The sequence below is a fragment of the Pongo pygmaeus genome, chromosome 7 (assembly GCF_028885625.2).
Source record: "Pongo pygmaeus isolate AG05252 chromosome 7, NHGRI_mPonPyg2-v2.0_pri, whole genome shotgun sequence".
In the NCBI taxonomy this organism is placed as follows: Eukaryota; Metazoa; Chordata; class Mammalia; order Primates; family Hominidae; genus Pongo; species Pongo pygmaeus.
The window spans coordinates 145,875,728-145,898,441 of NC_072380.2; the positions used below are offsets into that span (position 1 = coordinate 145,875,728).

The 22,714-nt window shown below is 45.0% G+C and overlaps 1 protein-coding gene across 1 annotated transcript in view; it reads left to right on the forward strand.

Moving 5' to 3' along the window:
• TG (thyroglobulin) overlaps positions 1-22,714 on the forward strand; it is a 279,014-nt gene that overhangs the window by 144,052 nt on the left and 112,248 nt on the right. Inside the window, exons 36-40 of the mRNA XM_054499133.2 lie at positions 11,567-11,701; positions 13,266-13,430; positions 17,511-17,730; positions 19,359-19,452; positions 22,274-22,433. Of these exons, the coding sequence (XP_054355108.2) occupies positions 11,567-11,701; positions 13,266-13,430; positions 17,511-17,730; positions 19,359-19,452; positions 22,274-22,433 (774 nt within the window). The remainder of the gene's footprint in view (positions 1-11,566; positions 11,702-13,265; positions 13,431-17,510; positions 17,731-19,358; positions 19,453-22,273; positions 22,434-22,714) is intronic.

Sequence of the window (22,714 nt, forward strand, 5' to 3'; positions counted from 1 at the left end):
ATTTACTCCAAGTAACAGAGCTGGCAAGAGGCAGAGCTGGGATCTGGCCAGGCAGAGTGCCCCAGAGTGGTCCTCCCTTAAAACGTGCAATGCCACCTCTTAACAGCAGGAGTGACCAGAAGAGCCACATCAGACAGCTGCGTGTGGATGGAAGGAGACAACACACGGAGCACATCACATCATGTCTGTGCCGCTTCGTACAGGAGATGCTTCAACCCTATGAGCCATTTGAATATGTGCATGCGATAGGGTGGAAAGTATCAGTATGATGAACATTTTATGCTAGAGAGCAGCACTGCGGCAGAGCAGGCCCTCTGTAAATCAGTGAGTGGATGCTGTCACTGAGTGCACACTTATTCTGTTACTTGGCTGCAGCTGCCATAACGAAGTACCAAGAACTGGGTAGCTTCAACAACAGACATCATTTTCCCACAGCTCCGGAGGCTGCAAGTCTGAGATCAAAGTGTAGACAAGGTTGATTCCTTCCAAGGTCTCTGTGGGAAGGATCTGTCCCCAGCCTCTCCTCTTGGCTTGTAGATGGCACCCTCTCCGTGCACCTCTTCACTCCATCTTCCCTCTGTGCAAGTGTCTCTGTCAAAATTTCCCTTTTTTATAAGGACACCAGACCACCACTGGATTAAGGCCTACTCTAATGAACTCATTTTTACTTGATTATGTCTGTTAAGAGTCTATCCCAAATAAGGTCACATCCTGAGGACCTACGGGTTAGGACTGCAATGTATGAATTTTGGGGGGACACAGTTCAACCCATGACACCTACTGTCACCCCTCTGCTAAGCACTGAGATACAGAGTCGGAGATAAGAGTGTGCTCCCTGAAGAGCTCAAAAGTAGGTATTTAGAGGCTGAATGGAGAGGTCAGGATGTCTGGGTATTTTTCTAGGGTTGTGAATGTTAAAAGAGGCCCGGAGTGTCTGCTGCAAGTATAAAGAATTTCTCCTGGAGAAATGTTGAACCAACCAGCAGCTCTCCTCCCATTTTCATTCTGCAAATAACCACAAAATTACATGGGTGTCTTTATTTTGTCTTCCTTCCTTCTGTTATCAAAGGAACATCTGGTCTTTGATAAATGCTGATAAGAACAAATATAGGCCACTATGTCCTGGTTCTCACTTGAATGATGGTCTCTGGTGAGAAAGCAGGATGTCTCAATGCAATGTTGTCTCCGTCCGATGATGACAGGCTGAGACGTGAGCTGGGCTCTTCCTTCCAGCAAGTGCCCTGTGGCCGTACAGGCCTCCAAGGCAGCTTCCAGTCACTTCTATTCTGCTTATCACAGGGATCATGAAGGTTTGCTGGGGCCTGAAAGACTTCTGCCTGAAAGGTTTCAGAATGTCGCAGTTTACCCCAGCCAGCCTGTGCAGGTGTGGAAACCACCTCTTCTGTTTCCCAGCTATTCCATATTCAGGAGCAATCACTTGATGAGTGCTGAGCAGCTGAAAGAAATTCCTCTTGGTTTTGATTGCGGGAAGAAGGGTGAGGATCCTGAAGACTTTTGGATGCCTTGGACTCACTGTTTTCTTTATTTTTGATGAGTCCTAAGAAAGTCATGTGATCTTTTTATACAATAAATGGGATGGGTCTGTGATTATTTGAACGTTGGAGAGAGTGTCAGGCATTTGCTACTGGTTTGACATTTCTGCCCTTGGATCTGATACAAAAATGCTTGGAGGCACTTTCTGCTTGTTTTTCAAACGAGGGAGGCAATGGCCAGAGCAGAAGCTCACCTGTCATTACCTGCCAGCGAGCGGCAGACCTCTGCCTGCGGGGTGCATGTAGCTCTTACAGTGATGTGTAATTTTTTTGGCAATTTTTAATGTAAATTATTTTATTTCTTCCATGATGATTTAGTGGGACTATCTTTAAACCAGTACAAATATTTCATAAGTATTATCTGGCCACTTTCTAAGCGATTAATTTGTTGCTCAATAAGCCACCTCACATCTTTCAGCAAGCAATACATTAAATTTGAATAGCAAAGACATTACACAATAAATTCAGACACAATCAAAATTTGCTTTAAATATTTCTTTGGGGGAGAGGACATCACACTTCTACTCAATGAAGAAAAACATTTTTACAGTCCAAGGTCTTTTATTTTATTTTAACACCTACTGAGCCATGAACTCATAGGGAATAGGTTCCAGCAGCTCTGGCCCTTCCCACTGGTTCTCACACAGTGTGCTTCTCTGCGTGGAGCAAGCTGGTGCTTCGGTTGAGCCCAGGAACCTTTCTCTTTGGCTTCTTTTTCTGATCATTTTCCTTCACGTGTTTCAGGTAGATATCTCGACTCCCAGAGTGCTTAATGTGCTCAATACCCACATTAATTCTCTTGTCAAGAATCATGCCCTTGTTCATTGGCAACAATGCCAGCAGTACCCTGGGGAACACTGTAAACCCTTCCAGTTTTGCCATGGTAACACCTGTGGGGTGTTCCTTTTTGAACAGTGCCCATTCCCTTGATGTCTACAATATCACCTTTCTTATAGATTCACATATATCTGGCCAAACGAACAACTCCATGTTTTCCAAAAGGCTTGGAGAACATACCGGGTGCCGCCTCTCCTCTTTCCCTTTGTGTTTGTCATTTTGGCGAATTACTGGAAGATGGTGGTTCCAGTCGAAAGCCTTTTTGGCCATTTTTAACAGCTGAAAATAAACCTTGAAATAAACATTTTCTCCTTTAACTGATGTCTGGGAAGGAAGAAAGAAAAAAAGAGAAGAAAGGAAATAAAGAAGGAAGGAGGGAGGGAGAGAGTGAAGGAGGGAAGAAAGTAGAATTAAACGTGATTATCTACATATCAATGGAAAATTTCAAATATGTTCTAGCATAACTTTTTTTCTACTTAGTATCCATTAAAAAAGGGAATCACTGTGGAATGATTAAATCAATCAAAAGAACACAGCCATCCCTCGGATATTTATTTTTTTTTTGTGGTAAGAACATTTGAAATTGATTCTCTTAGTAGTTTTAAAATGTGCCATATGTTAACTATAGTCACTGTGCTGTGCAATAGATCTCAAAAAGTATTCTTCTGCATCATATACATATATCATAACCTTGTATTATACCCCATAAATATGTATAATTATAATTTGTCAGTTAAAAATAAAAATTAAGCTTTATAAAAGGGGATATGGTGCTTTCTAGAAAGGAATAGAAGTGCCTCCATGTCACCCAGAGGCCCGCCCATGCAGAGACTGCAGCCATGCTGCCTCCAGGTTGTGAGGTGACCCAAGCTGCCCCCATCACCTCCTGCCTCTTTGCTGCCCCCATCATCCCTCCCAGACCCTTCCTTCTCCTCTGCCTCTGTCCCCCCAGCAGCTCTGGTTTGCAGGGGGATTTCACCATATAGGGCTGTCCTGGGTGCAGATACTGACTTGCTGCCTGCCTTTCAGCTGTTTGGTCTTGGGCAAGTCAGTGGCCCTCTGTGAACCTCACTTTTCCCTCCTATAAAGTAGGGTTAGGAGGGTTCATCTCAATAGAGTACCATTAGATGGAACCAGTTAATCTTTACATGACTTTTCAAGCACTTCTTGCTTGCTAAATAGTAGCACTCACTGCTAGTCTATCTGGTCACAGAGGAAAGAGGCTGTGTCACCTCCATGAGTCTCTCTTCCTTCAGGGCCACTGTTGTCCCATGGGCAGGGCCTCTTACTTCCAAGGGTATATTCTCCTCCAAGATCTTAGGGCCTGCTGGTAAGCTACTCATACTCACTGAAAGAGTCACCAAGACCTTTAACCACCATGCTGTGGGGCTGGATAAGGGCTGGGAAGGTGCCTATTAGCTACTGGGAATGAGGGCTGATCTGTCAATTACCACCTCAATGAGGAGGTCCAAGACTGTAGCACAGCAGAAGAAAAGCACAGTCCCTGTGCCCTGCTGGTAGGACCTCAGCTGAGTTCTGAACTGTGACCTGGGGCTGCCTCTATAACCTTGGGGGTGCCTCTGTAACCTTGGGGGTGCATCTGTGACCTTGAATGATGCCTCTATAACCTTAGGTGGTGTCTCTATGATCTGGGGGAGTATCCTGTGGTCTCTTCTCCAGTGCCTCAGTGTCCCCATCTGTTATGAAGATCAATGCGAGTTAACATAAGTAACTGAAATTACATTGTGAATCGATATTGTTTTCACTTCTGATTGTGTGTTGTGTTTGGTGAGTGGGTGAGAGTAGGGGGCACACAGGATCACCCTGTAAAAGTGGAGGGTTGCAATGCAGCTGGAGTGACTGACCCTGCCAACCACAGGTCTGCCTGGTACCTTGGAGGACCATATGTGGTGAGTGCCCTGACCAGATGCAGATGTTAGAACGGTTATCCCGGCACCAGCATGAGAATGGCCTGAATGGGCTGAGACTCATGATCAGGAGGCCCTTGTTTGGAGCCTGCGTGGTAACTGCAGTGAAATTGATGAGGCCAGAACTAGGTGGAAAAGAAAAGACAGTTCCTAGAGGGGCTGAGCATGTAGACTCCACTGGGAGGATAAGGATGATAGGATTTCTGGTTTGGACAATGGAGTGAGTGGTGGAAACATTCCCTGAGGAAAGAAAGAACATGGTGTACGAGTGAAAAGGAGCACTGGGGGACAGTAATGGCATCATTTTGGAACTTGCTAAGCTTGTGAAACCTTAAAACACTGATGTTTATAGATGTTGCTGCAATTCAGTAGCAAGTTTCCCACGAAAACTGAGGCCCTGCCCGTGGCACTGGCAGGCACACTGCACAGGAGGTGAGAGGCTGTGGAGGCCGTCCTGGGCAGGAAGCAAGCTGCCCTGGGACAGGGGGACAGGGGATAGTGGGGCGAGGGGAAGAGGGGTCAGGTGGAAGTCAGGAGTGAGATGTTTGGTTGGGACATCACTGGCAGTAGTTTGGGCTCCTGTGCCCCTTAAAGAACACCCCTGGTACTTCCATCGAGGCTGAGAGCCTCATCATTTTGAAAAATTGTCCAGACTGCATCAGGAACCAAGTAGCTTGACCAAGAGATGGTGAAGGTGGCTGTGTTTGCTGAATATTTCCCCAGGGCAGCAGCTCATATCTAGTAACTCATTCATTTGTGGTTACAACCCTAGGAGAGATAGTCTTTTAATATCACCATTTTATAGATGAGGAAACTGAGGCTCAGAGAAGGGGAGTGGCTTGCCCAAAGTCACACAGTGTAGTCTGGCTGCTTTACTGTGTCCCATTTTTGACATACACCCATAGCCAATTGTTAGTGTCAGCTGCTGGGTGTGTTCAACTCTTCTCTGGTTTCTGGCAATATAAGGGGACCCTGACGTTATTCTCTAACCAGCGTTGGCTGCCCGGGAGATGCGCAGAGGGCTGTGTGGTCTCGCACCACTAGGGAACATGCCAGTGAGCACGGAGGCACATCCCTTCTTACCAGGCAGGAGAGTCACTCTGTAGGAGCCAACCTGCCTGGCTTTCCTCTCGGCTCACCTCTCCCTCCTACTCCATCTTCTCCCTGCTCTGGAGGAAAAGGAATCCTTTCCTGAGGCCTGGATCCAAGGGCCTCAGAGCAAAGGTGCTGATGGATCAATTTACCCCACAAAGGCAATGGTCCATTTGTCATCTACTGAGAGACATTATGCTTATTCGAGTTCATGAACAAGGGCAATGTGTAACACAAAGATCTTTAAGATTAGAGTTTCTCAGAGTAGTTAAGGGACCTGCCTGAGGGCACACAGTGTCAGGCTGAGTGAGGTTTAGAACTCAGAACTGCCTCTTCACTAGCCTAAGCTGTGTCTCCAGCAATCATGGCCAAAACAAAACCAAAACCAAAAAGGATATCTTAGAGACCACAGTCATTTTCAAACTTGGATGTGTGTCAGAATCAGGAAAGTTAATAGACTACAGAGGCCCCAGCTCTTTGAAGTGAGAACTGGGCCTGGACTTTTGAATTTTTGTCACATTTCTCAAGAGAATCTGATGCTCACCCAAGTTTGAGAACTACAATGGACAGTAAGAATCATCTTAAATGTTTTGGCTTCTTAGAGTGTTTTTCCAGGCTGCCACCGTTGGCTGTCAGGTACAGTCCTGGAGTATCAGAGGAGGCCTGTAAACAGTTGTTGAATGAATACATGATTGAAAGAACAAACATACACAGCTGACTTAGTTAATACCGCAGGTTCCCAATCTACAGCCTTGTGGAGGCATATCCTTGCTAGACGGGAATATAGTTTTGGTCCTGTTTTCAAAGTAACCACACAACAAAGAGCCTATTAATATTATGAATAGTCAATTTTATTTTGATATTAGTAGAAAAGTTAGTAGACTTAAACAGGAAAAAATAGATAGGCAAATAATTTAAATGACGAAATGTTAATTTTTTAGTTGTAGGTTTTTTGAATCATGAATCACAATTTCAGTTTTGAATTTTTTAGTATGATTTGGCCAGTGGTTTTAAAATGTGTATTAGAATGGGCCATAATATGTAGTCAGTTGGAATCTCAGAAAACCTGGCATGTTTTAAGGTTTCAGAATTTTATTTTGGCCATTTTCATGTTAATTTTTTTTTAGTAAACTCCTGTTACCCAGGGAGATATTTGTTGAAGTGTTGACTGGAGGTTGGCTGTCTGGTATTTTGTTGTTTTAGTTTGGGATGATCTATTTTTTATTGCAAGAATTTAGTAAAGCAGGCAGAGTTCAAAAGACAGAGCCTTTTTAATTTAGGCCTTTAAAATTATGGACTTTATTTTTATGCTAAATCTGAAATGTCATGGGACTGGAGTGGAGCTGGAAGGAGGAGTAAGACCGGGAGAAGGGGGAGGAGAGGCGGGGACGGAAGAAAACACAAGACTTGACTTTGTAAGTTTTTTTTGTGTGTTTTTAAATTTTTTTTTTAAGTTTATGGAGTCCTTTTGTTTCCATTGAGTGTGTAGATCAATTAGTTTGGAAATTTTTTACGAGGCTTTTGTTGTGTCCATTAAAGTCTTTAATTTTTCTTGGGCCAAATATTGTTACATTGACCAAAAATATAGCCAGCCAGACAAACAAAAACTAGAATTAGACCAGATTGAGTATTTTAGTGGATGCAGATTTTTAGTATTAGCTTCATTTTTGGAGAACTGAAGTCTAAATTATATCTGGGACTTGACCCTGATCAGGATTTGTTTTAGGATGGAACTCGAACTTATAATTTTAGACAAGGATAGAACTTTAATTTATAATTTTGGACTATAAAAATAGGACTTGAATTTATAATTTTATGATGGGATTAAAGACAATTAAAGGTATAGGCATATATTAGTGAGGTATTTATTAGAAATAGGTCTAATTTAGTTCTCTTTTTTTTTTTTTTTTTAAAGGAAAGTAGTGTCAAGGGAGCCTGGAGTGTTGAGGCAGAGAACTAGGAATCTTCTAGTCGAATCTTTAGACAAACCAGTCTAGGTGGCTACTCAGGGTCAGTAAAGGGGACCCATACCCCACTAAGAGGATAGAGTATCTTGAACCAGTTTTGTCTCATCCATGTCTGTGAGTTTCATTGATGGTGATTTTAGTAAGGTGTCCTGTTAGAAAATATAAACACATAAGTAAATAGCTTTTCTCTATGTCAACAAAAACCATTTTGAAAATATAGTGGAATAATATCATATTCTATTCTTAATGGCATCAAATATAAAGTATAATATTAAATAACATTCAAATTAAAAAATTTTCTCTCAAATTAATGTTTAACTTCGAGATCATTCCAAGTAATAACCCAATGAAGCTTTCTCGAACTTTGAAATGGTAAATTTTATCCAAAAGAATGAATAGCCAAGGAGATATTTTGCAAAACAAAATAATGTGGAGAGAACTTTACCATTTGATGATAAAATACAGAGCGACTATGGTTTAAGCAGGATAGGAGTAGAGCCAGGATTTGCGAAGACATTCATGGAAAAGAAGAAACACCCACCAAAACAAATTCACTTACAGGTAAGTACTCACGATGCGATAAGCATGCATTTTGAATTAAAGGAGAGATTATATTTTAAAATAAATGACACTAGCATTGCAATCTATGAACTAAAAAAATAGAAAAATGAAAAAAAAATAAAAATTAATCAATAAACCATAGACTCTACTTTTTAGGAAAATACTCACACTTTGGGTGAGCTTGGAAGCTGCTACCACCTCATTCATCTGGAGGGGAAGTCTATGATGTACTAACTCTGGGTTCTGTACCTGCAAGAGCTGGCTCCAGCCCTAGCTGGCACTACCACTTACTTAGCCATGCTAACACTGGCTAAGCCGATTGGCTAAGCAAAAGGGTGTATTACTGGATCGTCTGCTTCCTTGTCTGTAAACTTGGACAGTGACAGTACCCATCTCATTGGTTATCATGAATACTAAATGCAGCAGTGTTGCAAGTTCCTAGCAAACAGTAAACTCTCACAAAATGCTGCCAAGAGCCCCAACTTTCCTGTTTCATCATCCTTCTGCCTCCACAAAGAGTTTGCTCTCAGAATTTTCATGAGATGCTTGTGGACCTCCCAGATGTTGGATCCTACACAAAAGCAGTGGCTCATCCAGGGGTTCATGCAGGCCAGGGGACAGTGGCAGGTGGAGGGAATGGCAGGACTTGGCTCTAGGCCCTGGAGTGGTGACAGATGAACTGGCTTTCACTTGGAGATGAAATTCACTCTTTAATTATAGTGCTTTCTCCCAGACATCAACCTAAACACGGAGTATGGCCAAGGCTTCCATTTTAAGACCATAATTGGTGAGTCTAGCCCTAAAACCCTTTCATAGAACTTCTCTAAAATTGCAGTGTTCTCACCCTCTAAAAATATGCAGCTCAGTTTGGTCATGTTGCAAAAATGCCCCTTATATTGACCATGAAAATAACAACATGTGGAGGACGCTTAAGAAAATGAAAACCCAGCATCTCTTGCAGTCAAGCCAGGTTCCAAGTTCAGGAAGACACAGCTCCTGAGTTTAGGATGGCACCCACTGCTCCAGGACAGAGTATGGAGGTTTACCTTTCTCTTGCCGGGCCTGTGTGAAACTGGTTATGTTATTTGGCAACTTCCCTGGATGAATCTTTTCTCTCTCTTATTTTTTCTTTCTTTTTTTACTGTAAAACAATATAGACATGTCATAGACTGAATGTTTGCATCCTCCTCAAATTTATATGTTGAAACCTTAACCTCCAATGGGATGTTATTAAGAGGTGGGGCCTTTGGGCACTAATCAGAGTGCAGAGCCCTCATGATGGGGTCAGTGCGCTTCTAAGAAGAGGCAACAGAGGGCTCGCTTGGTCTTTCTGCTCTCTGCCACGTGATGATACAGCAAGAAGACAGCTATCCATCAACCAGAAAGAGGGCACCACCAAGAACCCAATCATGTTGGCCCCCCGCTTTCAAACTTCCAGCCTCCAGAACTGTGAGAAATAAATGTTTGTTGTTTAAGCCACCCAGCCTATGGTATTCCGTTATAGCAGCTTGAGCAACCAAAACATGGCACTAGACTGTTTTGCTGCTTTATTTACCAGTCTAATTTTAGTGAACTCTCCACCAGTGTGCTGGTTGTCAAAGACAGGTTTAAGATAAAAATTATAAACTTCCCTGTATAGCTAAGAGCCGGGTGTTATCAAAGGCAAAGACCCTTTCATACCTGGGGATAATGTTCTGGAAAAGGTGCTCAGCTGCATAGGAAACTCAGACGGGATAGAAGAAGCATTGACTTAGAGCCAAGACATCTGATTCTTTTCTGGCCTAGTTATTTTCCAGCTCCATGTTCTGAAAAATGTCATATAACTTCTCTGAGTTTCTGACTCCTCCTCTGTGAAAGAGGCACTAGAGCCCCTACCCAGCCCCTCATTTGGGTGCTGTTGGGATCAAACATGATGATGAAGTGAATATGGTTTGTAAACTTCAAAGTGCTATGCTTGAGATCGCCATAGTGTTCTACTAACACAAGGTAAATGCTACCAAATATTTATTAAAGGACACACTACTGTGGTCTTCTGGGAAAAGAAGCAAGAAAACAAGAAAGAAAACACAAAAGCAAGCAAGAAGGTGTGTGCATGTTACAGAGAGAGAGAGAGATTTTCTTTATTAATGATCACTGATGCCCCACTGAATATCTCTCCAGGGTGTTCTGGAATCAGCTCTCCTGAATGATCTCGGAAGCCTATCTTGGGAGGCAGCCTTTCAAGCTCTTCAGTATTATTTGTGGAAAGTATGATACATCCATTGACCTAGACTCACAGTCTTTTGTCTCAGTGGAAACTTAAGTGGAAACTCAGGATCCCCCTCACTCGGTCTGGCTCTAGTCATGGGCCTTGCACCAGATGGGACTAGCTCGCCGCCTCACCACTGCCCAAGCCATCTCTGTGGCTGCTACACCTGTGCTTCCCTCCCCCATGCTGAGACAGCCATGTCCTACGTACAGGCCTGGGGAGGCAGCACCAGAGAGCAGAAGGGCACAAGCTTCACTACATACAAAGGCCAGTTCCAATCCTGTTCCACCAAGCAGTAACAGTGCCCTCACAGGCCGGTCATTTTAACCTCTTGTGTCTTATTTTCTTCATATATAAAGGAAGATGTCTTAGCTGGGGTTTTCCGAGAAGCAGACTCTCAGATAGAGATTTGCATGTAAGAAGCTTGGTGCAGAGTGTGCTTGGGATATAGAAGGAAGTGAGGGACAGGATTGGCCAGAGGAAGAAGAACTTTGATGCAAATCAAATGATGGCCCCACTGATCTTCCAGTGAGCTCTGAAGCTAGGCTGGCCCTTCAGACTTGTTCCATCAGAAGGAAGTGAGAGGCAGGATTGGCCAGAGGAAGAAGAACTTTGATGCAAATCAAATGATGGCCCCACTGATCTTCCAGTGAGCTCTGAAGCTAGGCTGGCCCTTCAGATTTGTTCCGTCTTGAGGCTGGGGGTACGAACCTTTATCTACCCCCATGGACAGTGTTGGGATGCAGGCTGTCCCTGGGGAAGGGGAGGCAGTTCTCTTAGATCAAAGGCAATTCCTGGAGAGAGACTCAGTTGGGAGCTGCCAGCCATCAGCTTAAGAACAGTGGGGGAAATGAGAGCCTTGATCCTGCAGGGGGGGGGGGTCTCAGTCCTGCAGGGGGTCTAGATGGTACCCCACAGCGTCCCTTACAGAAAACAACTGATAGCAACTGATGCAGTGTCTGTAAAGACCTGAGCATAGTAGCACGTGATTAACCTGATATGTCTGTTAGTATCACTATTACCTCGTATTATTTTAACTGTTGCTTTGTAACAATTATATCATGGTGTTTTTCTTCTCTTCTCAACTTCTCTCCCATTCTACTATGAGCTGCTTAATAGAAACAGCCATGCTTTCTGTTTGTTTCGTTCTGTTTTCAACCTTTGTATTCCTAGGCTTGAGCACAGAGTCTGGCTCATAAATAATTTAATAATTGCTTGTAGAATGGAAAGATGGATCAAGCTATCAGATTGCACAGGAATGGAGACCACGAGGAGGATGCCCCTGAGGCTGCCTTTGGGGCTATTGGGTAATACACGGCTATCTTTGTTACTCACCAGGTGACAACTGCATGTGACTGTGTCCATTGCCTTCTCTCCTAGTGTCTTTGGACTCGTGGCAGTCCCTGGCCCTCTCTTCGGTGGCTGTTGATCCATCCATTAGGCACTTTGATGTTGCCCATGTCAGCACTGCTGCCACCAGCAATTTCTCTGCTGTCCGAGACCTCTGTTTGTCGGGTAAGGGGAGTTTCCAACCCCCAGGTAGGGTGGGACAAAACCTCACACAAGTGCTGCTCAAGATTCTCACCTTAGAAAAACACAGGAGACACTACGATAACCTAGGATGCTTGGAAGTAAGGGATTAACCTGGGGAAGAAGACCTGGGTGAAGTCTCCTCATTACCCCACAGGGCAGCCAAGGTGTCCAAGGGCATATGCCAGCCAGAAGATGAGGGACATAAACCCAGGTCAGAGGAAGATCAGAAGAATGATCTAGTGGGTTAGTCTGAGGCAGAAAAGATGCACATGCATGGCAGCTCTGGCAGCTGACCTCAGATAGCAGGTGGGCTGTTGTGGTGAGGAGGAAGTACACTTGTCTGGCCAGTGGGATACAGCTAAGAGCTATTGTTTTGATAAAACTCAAATTTTAGGAGACATTTTTCAATGCAGTTGAATAACTTTTTAATAGGCAAAGCTGCCCACAGATGCATGATTCCTTTAGAGAGTTTTTGGTCATTGTTGGTATTTAAACAAAAGCTAGGTAACCACTTGATGGGAATGTTCTACAAAGAATTTTAGCTTCTGAAAGAGGCAGACATCAGATAACATTTATACCCTTGCCAAGATTCTAACCCCCTCTTAGGTTCTATGAATTCCATGAATCTCCTTCTCTGCAAGGTTGGATAATAATATGCACAAAGCTATGCGTATCTTGCAGATTGGACCACCATGTACAGATATGCAGGTTATGCACTGCACACCTCTGGGTGGTACCGTTCACAGAAATTGAGCTATAAATAGGGCTGTTAGGCTGTCAACAACCTGACCAATGAAATGAAGCAGCACTTTTTCAGAACTGTTCTTAGGACTGAATGTCATATAGTTTAAATTGTCTAGTGCAGAACTTGACATACATGGGAAAAGGCATGGTCCCTGGTGGAACAGTGGGTATGGTGCCAGCTGAGGAGGCATTGAAGAACAGGAGAGGAAGACAGGGCTGAAGATAAAGGCTGGAGTATGGAGAGCCTTGTTTGAGGTAATCCTTAAGTGCATGGGGAGCCATGGAGATATATTAAGCAGGGAAATAACAAGAGCACATTTATAAATTAAATAAACAAAAAAGACCTTAATGCTGCATGGAAAGTAGATTGATCAGAGGGATGGGTTTCCCATTGCTACCATTTTATTTCCATCCCCTGGTACAGTGCCTAGGATTTATTGTAGTGCTCACATAAGTGAGTGATTGCATGACTGATGGATGGATTCATGGATTCATGGATGCATGAGTGGATGAAAGGATAGATGGATGGAAGGGTGGATGAGTGGATGGGTGGATGGATGGATTGATGGATTCATGGATGCATGATTTGATGAAAGGGTAGATGGATGGAAGAGTAGATGAGTGGATGGGTGGATGGATGAGTGGATGGATAGATGGTTGGATTCATGGATGCATGATTGGATAGAAGGATGGATGGGTGGAAGGGTGGATGAGTGGATGGTTGGGTGGATGACTGGATCGATGCATGAGTGAAGTAACATCTCTGAAGCCCAAGTATCACTCTTCTCCCTCTTTTCTGCAGAATGTTCCCAACATGAGGCCTGTCTCATCACCACTCTGCAAACCCAACCTGGGGCTGTGAGATGTATGTTCTATGCTGATACTCAAAGCTGCACACATAGTCTGCAGGGCCAGAACTGCCGACTTCTGCTTCGTGAAGAGGCCACCCACATCTACCGGAAGCCAGGTAAGCCTAAGCCTGTGCCTTTGCAGCCATCCTGGGAAACTGGGTCTGGGGAAGGGACTATTTAAACACATGGTGAGTTGGAGGACAGTGGCTTTTGTTGGCCAAAGTTCTAGGCTAGGTGACACTCACTTGAGGTAGACTGAAGGAAGGTAGAAAAAATTCCTACTTCTGTATCACTTTTGTTCATTTATTCCTTTGAGTTACAGAAGCCATCTTGGTTTTGAAGAGTTTCTTAGTAAAATAATTCAAGAGCCCACTTTTTATTATGGTTTTGTAGTTTAGAGAGTTCTTTCACAGGCCTTATCTCATTTGGTCCTCACACTAATCCTGTGTGGTGGCAGGATAAGGGCTTTATCCCTGTCTTAGAAATCAGAAGGCTATAGCCCAGAGAATTTAAGTTAATTCTGTGATTTCACACAGCTAGTGATGATGGAGCTGGAACTTGGAGCCAGATCACCGATCTCAAGATGCAGTCCTCTCCCACAAAGCCATGCAGCCTAACTATCGCATCATAAACACTTTGGAGAGAGAAGCTGTTCCTGGCTGAGCTTAGTTTTAAAACACGTGTCAGATACTGTGTTGGTTCTGGGGCTCCAGGCAAGGCAAGAGGGAGCAGCCATAAATCCATCACTAAGTAAGACTGCTAAGAGCTGTAGAACAGGAAACAGGGACTGGGCCTCTGAGGGAAGCCCCTCCCCCACTAGACATGTTTATTGGGTGCAATTGATGACTGTTGTTAGCTACATATGCCATCTTGTCTTCTAGAGCAAGGTTCTACAACCATATTTTTCTGTTAACGCTAGTCAGCTGCTATTGTAGCATGGGAGCAGCAGTAAACAACATGTAAGCCAGTAGATGTGACTGTGTTCCAATAAACCTTTATTTACAAAACCAAGTAGCCGCAGATTTGGCCCCATGCTGTCCTAGAGCATTGACAGTCCTTTGGTTCTGTCTTGATGCCAGAGATATCTTCCTCTTCTGCCCCCTCCTCAACCTTAGCCTTCAGACCACAAGAGTGTCTTCCAGACCTGAGAATGCTTTGATTGCTATGTGATGAGCTGTTAGGCCCTCAATCATAAGTCTTGCCCTCTCTTTATCTGGACATTTATATTGTTTAGTCAAGCTATGTAGATTTTTTTTTTTTCTGAGACAGAGTCTCACTCTGTCACTCAGGCTGGAGTGCAGTTGCACAATCTCGGGTCACTGCAACCTTTGCCTCCTGGGTTCAAGCAATTCTCATGCCTTGCTGGGAATACAGGTGCATGCCACAATGCCCAGCTAATTTTTGTATTTTTAATAGAGATAGGGTTTTGCCATGCTTGCCAGGATGGTCTTGAACTCCCGGCTTCAAGGGATCCACCTGCCTCGGCCTCCCAAAGTGCAGGGATTATAGATTTTAATAGTATATTTCACAACAGTGTAGCCAAACTGTGTGGTAGTTCTGCTGAAAAAATGACTTAACATTGAGGTTTGAGTTCTGTAAAACACAAATTAGACTGCTTCTCTATTACTTCAGTGTGACTAAAACTCTGTGGAAATGTTTTGTGGGAAATGCTCACTTCCAAAAGAAGATGTGTGCACATATGCATCTACAGGTGTCTCAACTTTCACACAGACATTATTTGTTTACAGCTAATACACATGGCCACAGATAATTTTCTTAACCCAGGTAGTCACGTGGCCTCTGTGAGTTTTCTAGAAAGAATCTACCATTTCTGCAAAAGAATTTGAAAGAGATAACTTCACATCTAACATTTTCCCTGTGTTTGATCTCATTGAGTTGGGGATTCACTGGGCAGCCTCTGAAGGGAAGACTGAATACCATTGCCATGGGAAAGCAGGTCTGCATTACCCCGAAATTCTTCAGCCTTTATATTTGTTCTGGCTTTGCTCCCACCTTTGGATGATGCCACATACATAGAATGTGGCTGTTTCCTGCATAGCAGAATGAGGTTCCAGCACTTCAGCAGCCACGGTCCTGAGTGCTTGCCCGAGACCCCTTGATTTATGATTGTGACAGGAAGTTTTGCGAGGAGGAACTGTGGGGGTGACATCAGCCATGATTTGTGATTGAGGCCAGATTAAAAAACAGCAACTGTTCCTTTCCAGCCTGAGTTTCCATTTTGAGTTCTAACTCATATTCCAATGTCTTTGCAACAGAGAAGGCTTCATTTGCTCTTTTTTCTTCTTCCTCTTTTTTTCCTCTCCCTGTGTCCCCCCACCCCTGCCAATTCCTTCCTTTTTTCCTTCCACTCATTCATTCATTAATTCTTTCATTTACTTACATGTTGGACTTCTGACATTTTTCAGGCACTGGGCTTGGAACATTACAGGTATTATTTATTTCTGACATTGTTGTGTTGCAGGAGACGCTATTGTTCCCATTTCATAGGCAGAAAGACTGTAAAGTTTTTCCAATAACTAGCTGTTCCATAAGCATAAAACCCAGATCTGCTTGACTCCTTAACCAATTCACTATGGTGACACTCAGTGACCTGGAAGTCAAGGACAGACATGATACCCAGGCTTCTCAACCTCAGAACCCGCTGACATTTGGGGCTGGAGTATTCTTTGTTGTATATGTGTGGAAGCAGTGGTTGTTCTGCCTACTGTAGTAGAATGTCTAACAACAGCCCTGGCCTCTCCCACCAGATGTCAGTGGCATCTCTCCCTGACCCCTGTGACAGCCAAAAATGTCTCCAGATGTGGTCAAATGTCCCCTGTGGGCAAAATTACTTCCAGTTGAGAACCTCTATATGATATAAAGCTCCTGCGGAGTAGATGGACTTCTGTCCGCCTGTCTGCCTCTCGGTCTGTCTGCAGGTCTATCTGCCTCCTCTCCCCACTGTCTTGTTTAGTTGCCACTGCAATAGATACATATTTTTATAGAAGGATCTGCAGAGAAAGCAGAAAGGCTTTGTCTTTCAATCAGCCGAGAGTGGAGTTCAGCAGACCACATCTACGTGTCAGAAATAAGAGACTTCTCACACACACTTGAAGTATCTCTCCATGAGTGTTTACCGCTTCCTTTGTGCAGGGCTTTGAGTCCTGTGTGGCATCAGACAGGCCTGTCTTAAGTTCCTGAAAACAGTACTTGGCACTGAGCCTGGGCCCAACAAAAGTTTCCCGGATCAATGAATGAATGAAAGATGTCATCGAGGAAACAAGATAGGGCTACAGAGAAACTGATGAATGTTGCTGGCGATTAGTGTTGCATGGAGCAGGGTGGGAAGCATGGCAGGTGGCACCAGTGTTGGCCTTGTGGACAAGGAGGGATTTGGACATGAAAAAATGGGCAGGAGGGCCTCGCAAGCTGGGGCACGCAGGGCACCCTTGGTGCAGAGAGAGGCAAAGCTCTGAACTGGTCCCAACCCTTTGTGCATGGGGTGTGGTCAGAGCTGGGGTTGAGAAAGCTGTGGCTTTGAATCCTGCATCACCCTATATCACCTGTGATCCTAGCAGTCCCTAGGCCTCCACCTCTACATCTCTTCCCTCACTAATGAAATGTAAATATGGGCCTGCAACCCCTACACTGCAATTCTGAAATCCAAAAGTCCTAAAAGTATTTTTTTTTTTTGGTAAGTTTACAGCTAACTCATTTGGCAGCAAAATCTGACATGGGTGGCTGAAGAAATTCTATTCTTTACTCATCTCTCTCAGGATGAGTAACCCACACATCTCAACACAGAAATGATGGCTGTGTTTAAAGGTGGGGCTGCACTCCAGGCCTCCCCAGGGGATTGGGTGTTGTTTGCTGTTTGCTTCTCTGTTCTTTCAAAAGGCCCCAGGGTGCTGGTAAGGGGTCCTGGGCCTGGATCCATGTATAGAAGGGATTAGCATTGCATTCTGTGCATTTTGGTGCCTAATAAAGATCAGCTGTTTTTGCCATTTTTTTTTGTTTGTTTACATTGAAAACCTGACTACATTTAAGCTGTAGGGGTCTGAATAAAGATTGACATTTTCAAGGTGCAAAAAGCAGTCATTTTTCTTTTGTTGAAAGCACATTCAGAATGCCAGTGGAGAGAGCACTCACTGAGGCCTCTCCCCTTCCTCAACCCTTTCTCTTCCCTTTCCCAACAGGAATCTCTCTGCTTAGCTATGAGGCATCTGTACCTTCTGTGCCCATTTCTACCCATGGCCGGCTGCTGGGCAGGTCCCAGGCCATCCATGTGGGTACCTCATGGAAGCGAGTGGACCAGTTCCTTGGAGTTCCATATGCTGCCCCGCCCCTGGCAGAGAGGCGCTTCCAGGCACCAGAGCCCTTGAACTGGACAGGCTCCTGGGATGCCAGCAAGCCAAGGTATGGGTTGAGTGGAGCACATCTTGGTAAATGCTCAGGGAAATCTTCTCCATTCTAATCTATTCAAATGGGACTCAGTAGCAGAGCAGTGCATTTTGGATAAAGCAATGTATGGAGGATGGAATATATTAGCTAAGGTATCGTTAAGTGCTGTGACAGATAAACTCCTAAGTATCAGTGGCTTAACACTGTTTTGCTCATGTAAAGCCCATCAGGTGATGGAGGGGCCTGTATGCTCTGCTCCATGCAGTGATTCAGGGACGCAGGCTGATGGAGGCTCTGCCTTCTTCAGCATGAATCTTCCAAGGTCCCCCGGACATTGATCCAGGAAGAGAGGCTGTGAAATAATTGACAGGAGAGGTTCCCATGGAATAAGCCTGGAAGTGGGGTTCACACATCACTTGCACCGGTATTGCAGTGGCCAAGCTCAGCTTCCTGGCCATATCTGATCTTAATGAAGCTGGGAGACACAGCATTGAAGGGAAAGTAAATGAGCTAATGAAATTTTTCCCACTAGGAACAAAATTACAAGTTTTTTTTTTTTTTTTTTTTTAGAGCACCCATATCCTATCTTCTTTCCTCATCAAAAATTTCATTTTTTCCTCTTTTCCATGTGTATACCACTTTAAATAGCAAGCATATTGAAGAACAATATTGTGATTTTTTCTAATTAAATCATACTCAGAGTATCTGTGAAAACAGCACTTATTACTGCTGCTCTTCTCCTTCCCACCTGAATCTCCTTCCCACCTGAATCTCCTTCCCAACAGGTACCCCATGGCTCTATCCTCAGGCAGCTGCACCCTCCATACCCATTACCACCATGGCTGGCTGCTGAGCAGGCCCATGGGCCCATTACCAGATACAGTGATGAGCTAGGAGGCTTTTAAAGTACTCCAGGAAAAGGATGATAAGGACTTCAGCTAGGATGGTGGCAGTCGGAGTGGAAACGCATGGATTTCCATGTGCTCCACTGCTGGGAAACAAAAATAACAAATATGCATGAATTAAAGTGCCTTACCATGTTAGGATGTACCCATTTGACAGATGAAGTGATGGAGTCACATAGGTTTTGAGTGGAGAGTAGTTGAGAGCTTGGGTCATTGTAGTCCAGGGCTAGTGAGGATTAGGTGATGAGCCAAGTCACCTATTGGGTAGATGACCGTTGCGCTGCCATTAGACATAGTCACAGCTGTGGTCAGCTCTCGTACTGGGAGATGCTCAAACCGGTACTGTAGGACTCTGTACTGGTGTAGAAAGCAGGTAGGACACCCCCTCCAAAGGAGAGTCTGCACTCTTGGAGCAAAGAAGGGCCAAAGTCCTGAGTGGCTTTCATTGTCTTCTTCTCTGTCTCAAGCTGTTGCATCAGCAGACTTCTCTAAGTTGGTGCATTGTCTCGGGGGAATGTTCTTCCACAGGCCAGTGGCCAGAGAACGGTGGGCACTCTGTCATTCCTTCCATTCACTGGAGCTGAATCTTTCCACCCCCATTTCCTGAAGCTGCCTAATTTCTGCAGAGCTGGTGTGATGCCAGGCTTTGGAATGGGGTAGTGGGCTCTGACCATGGTGGTGAGTGGGGAGGGGTGGTGATGGAACATGTCTTGGAAGTCACCCAGTCTGTATCTGCAGGGCCAGCTGCTGGCAGCCAGGCACCCGAACATCCACGACTCCTGGAGTCAGTGAAGATTGTTTGTATCTCAATGTGTTCATCCCTCAGAATGTGGTGAGTTCAGAAGCACTTGCTATGGTTGCCCTGAAGACTGTCCCATTAGAAATCCACTGTCCCCACTGTGGCCAGCACAGTTCAGTCTCCTCCTCTGTGGCCTGCTGAGCTGAGGTTAGGTGATTTGCCTCAGGTCACTCAGCTAGTGAGTGATTTGTGGACTGATCAGTTGGTCCTCAGAGCTTGTGGCTAGAACCAGTGAGTGGTGACCATGAGTGTGTGCTTTTTCCATGGTGTCAGGAAGAAGACTGTGGACGTGGTTTGCAGTTTAAAGAGCACTTTTATATCTATTATTTTATTGGTCTTCACATCAACTCTAGGAGGATAGATTGATAGATCGATTAGTCAATCAATTGATTGACAGAAAAATGTAGAGAGATATATTTACCCTTAGCTTAAAGGTGCAGACCTGGGGCTAAGAGAGGCTAAGTGAGTTACATAAAGATATTCAGATGGGCAGAGTGGAGGCTCATCCCTGTCGCCATGTTCCAAAGCCAGTGCTCTTTCTTCTTCTTTTTTTTTCTATGTTTCTTTTCCTTTTTTTTTATTATTATTATACTTTAAGTTTTAGGGTACATGTGCACAATGTGCAGGTTAGTTACATATGTATACATGTGCCATGCTGGTGCGCTGCACCCACTAACTCGTCATCTAGCATTAGGTATATCTCCCAATGCTATCCCTCCCCCCTCCCCCCACCCCACAACAGTCCCCAGAGTGTGATGTTCCCCTTCTTGTGTCCACGTGTTCTCATTGTTCAATTCCCACCTATGAGTGAGAATATGCGGTGTTTGGTTTTTTGTTCTTGCGGTAGTTTACTGAGAATGATGATTTCCAATTTCATCCATGTCCCTACAAAGGACATGAACTCATCATTTTTTATGGCTGCATAGTATTCCATGTTGTATATGTGCCACAGATCAACGAGACAGAAAGTTAACAAGGATACCCAGGAATTGAACTCAGCTCTGCACCAAGCGGACCTGATAGACATCTGTAGAACTCTCTGCTCTTTCTTCTTAAGGCATTTCCCAGTAACAGAGAGTTTGGCTTTTTCTGCCTTGGGCTGTCTGGGCCCCATCCTGACCTTGGGGGAGGAGCAGTGTTGCCTCAGTCCAGATGGGCAGTACCTGGCCTCCAGGTGACAGGCCCTGAACTGGAGGGGCCAGCCTCCTGGACACTTCCTGTGGCTGTCGTTGAGGCGGGAGCTGAGGACTGCCTCTTCTTTCTGTGCCTTGCCCTTGCCTCAGCAGCCACAAGCCAAAGGGCCTTTTTCCTTGTTGGTGAACTACCCAAAATAAAGATGAGTCAGCAGGGCACTTTTAGGAGGGGGACACAGGGCCCCTTCACTGATCTGTCCCACAGAACAGGACAAATGAACTCAAGACCACTCAAGCTGGTCTTTCTCTGTGGCATTTAAAAAGACCTCATATTTGAAGAATCCACAACCACCAAGTGGTGACATCTGAGCTGGAATGTCACAGAGGAAGAGACTCCAGGTCAGCCCCTTCCTCTCTGTAAGGCATTTCAATGAGTGACTCCACTGCTCTGAAACTCTGCTTTCACAGCTGTAGAGTGGGGTGCTTATGTTCACCATAGCTTCTACCTCCTTGGGTGGAAGATCAAATGAGACACTCTAGGGCAGAGTGTTTAGCACAGCACTTACGGGGGCAGGTCCTCAGGCAGTGTTTGCTCACGTGAGGGGGCCCCTTTGTAGAAACATCTGTGTGTCTGTCTGAGACCATCATATGTAGAGTGGTGGTATCACAAGGAGTCAGGACCTTGGATGGAGCATGAGTTACCGGGTGCCTGCATATCCCATGGCCTGAACTGGGGCCTCAGATCCCCAGCTCAGACACATGATTCTAATATAATAGGGTCAGCCTACTTCCAAACCCTCAGCTCTGCTACCTCCTAGCTGTGTGATCTCAGGCAAGCCATTCAACATGTCTAAGCCTCTGCCTCTTCATCTGTAAAATGTGGATAATAAGAATCTGCCAACTTCACAGAACTGTTTGAGGCCCCATTGTAAACACTTGGCACAGTGCCTGGCTCTTAGTAAGTGCATACTAAACTCTAGCTCTGTGTTACCAAGATGGGTCCAGTCACAGAGCATCCAAGGGAAAGGGGACGCCAAGGACCCAGAATGCTTTTTTGGAATAAAGCATGGGCCAGAACTGGGAGCTGGAAGGCTATGTGTTACCATGAGACGGGCTCCAGGTCTGCAGGGAGCAGCCATCCCTGACACCTGCTCACTCTGCAATGTGGGAGAAGTGTCCTCACCTTTTGTGACCTTCAGTTTCCTTCTCTATGAATGGGGTTTAGTAGTTGCTCAGGCTGCCATAACAAAGCACTGCAAGCTGCGTGGCTTAAACAACAGAGAGATTTTTCTCACAATTCTAGAAACAGAGTCCAAGATCAAGGTGTTGCAGGATTGGTTCCTTCAGAGGCTCCTCTCCTTGGCTTGCGGATGTTCCTCTTCTCTTCCTTGTGTCTTTATGTGGCCTTCCCTCTGTACCTGTGTCCTGACCCCCTCTTCTTATAAGGACACAAGTCCTATTGGATTAGGACTTACAAATATGACTTCATTTTACCTTAATTACCACATTAGGCACTATCTCCAAATACAGTGAACCGCTGAGGTCTTGGGGGCTAGGACTTCAGTGTATAAATTTAGAGGGACACAGCTCCATCCACTGCATGGGGCTAAGTATGCCACAGAGCTGGCCAGAGGAGTCCTGTGTCAACCAAGAATCAGGCTCCAAGCATGGGAAAGGTGCCCTCCCCACACTCTAGCCTCACGTTTCTCCAATTCCCACAGGCTCCTAACGCGTCTGTGCTGGTGTTCTTCCACAACACCATGGATGGGGAGGAGAGTGAAGGATGGCCGGCTATCGACGGCTCCTTCCTGGCTGCTGTTGGCAACCTCATCGTGGTCACTGCCAGCTACCGAGTGGGTGTCTTTGGCTTCCTGAGTTCTGGTGAGTTGCTGCCTCTGATGGGAGTTGCTGACCCCCTGAGCCAAGGCTCAGCCCTTTTTTCCCCAAGACCCATCCCCTCACTGCCCCTGCCCCTCCTCCAGCCAAGCTAGGCACACAATGGAAATTTTAGCACATATGGGAGACCCTCCAGGGATACTGACACCCATAGACAAAGATGATAGTTGCCATTTATCGATAACTTACTACATGTCTGAGCTGCACTGCTCCAAGTCCATTACAGGTCTTATCTTGCGATGTGTGTGTATGTGTGAGTGTGTAGT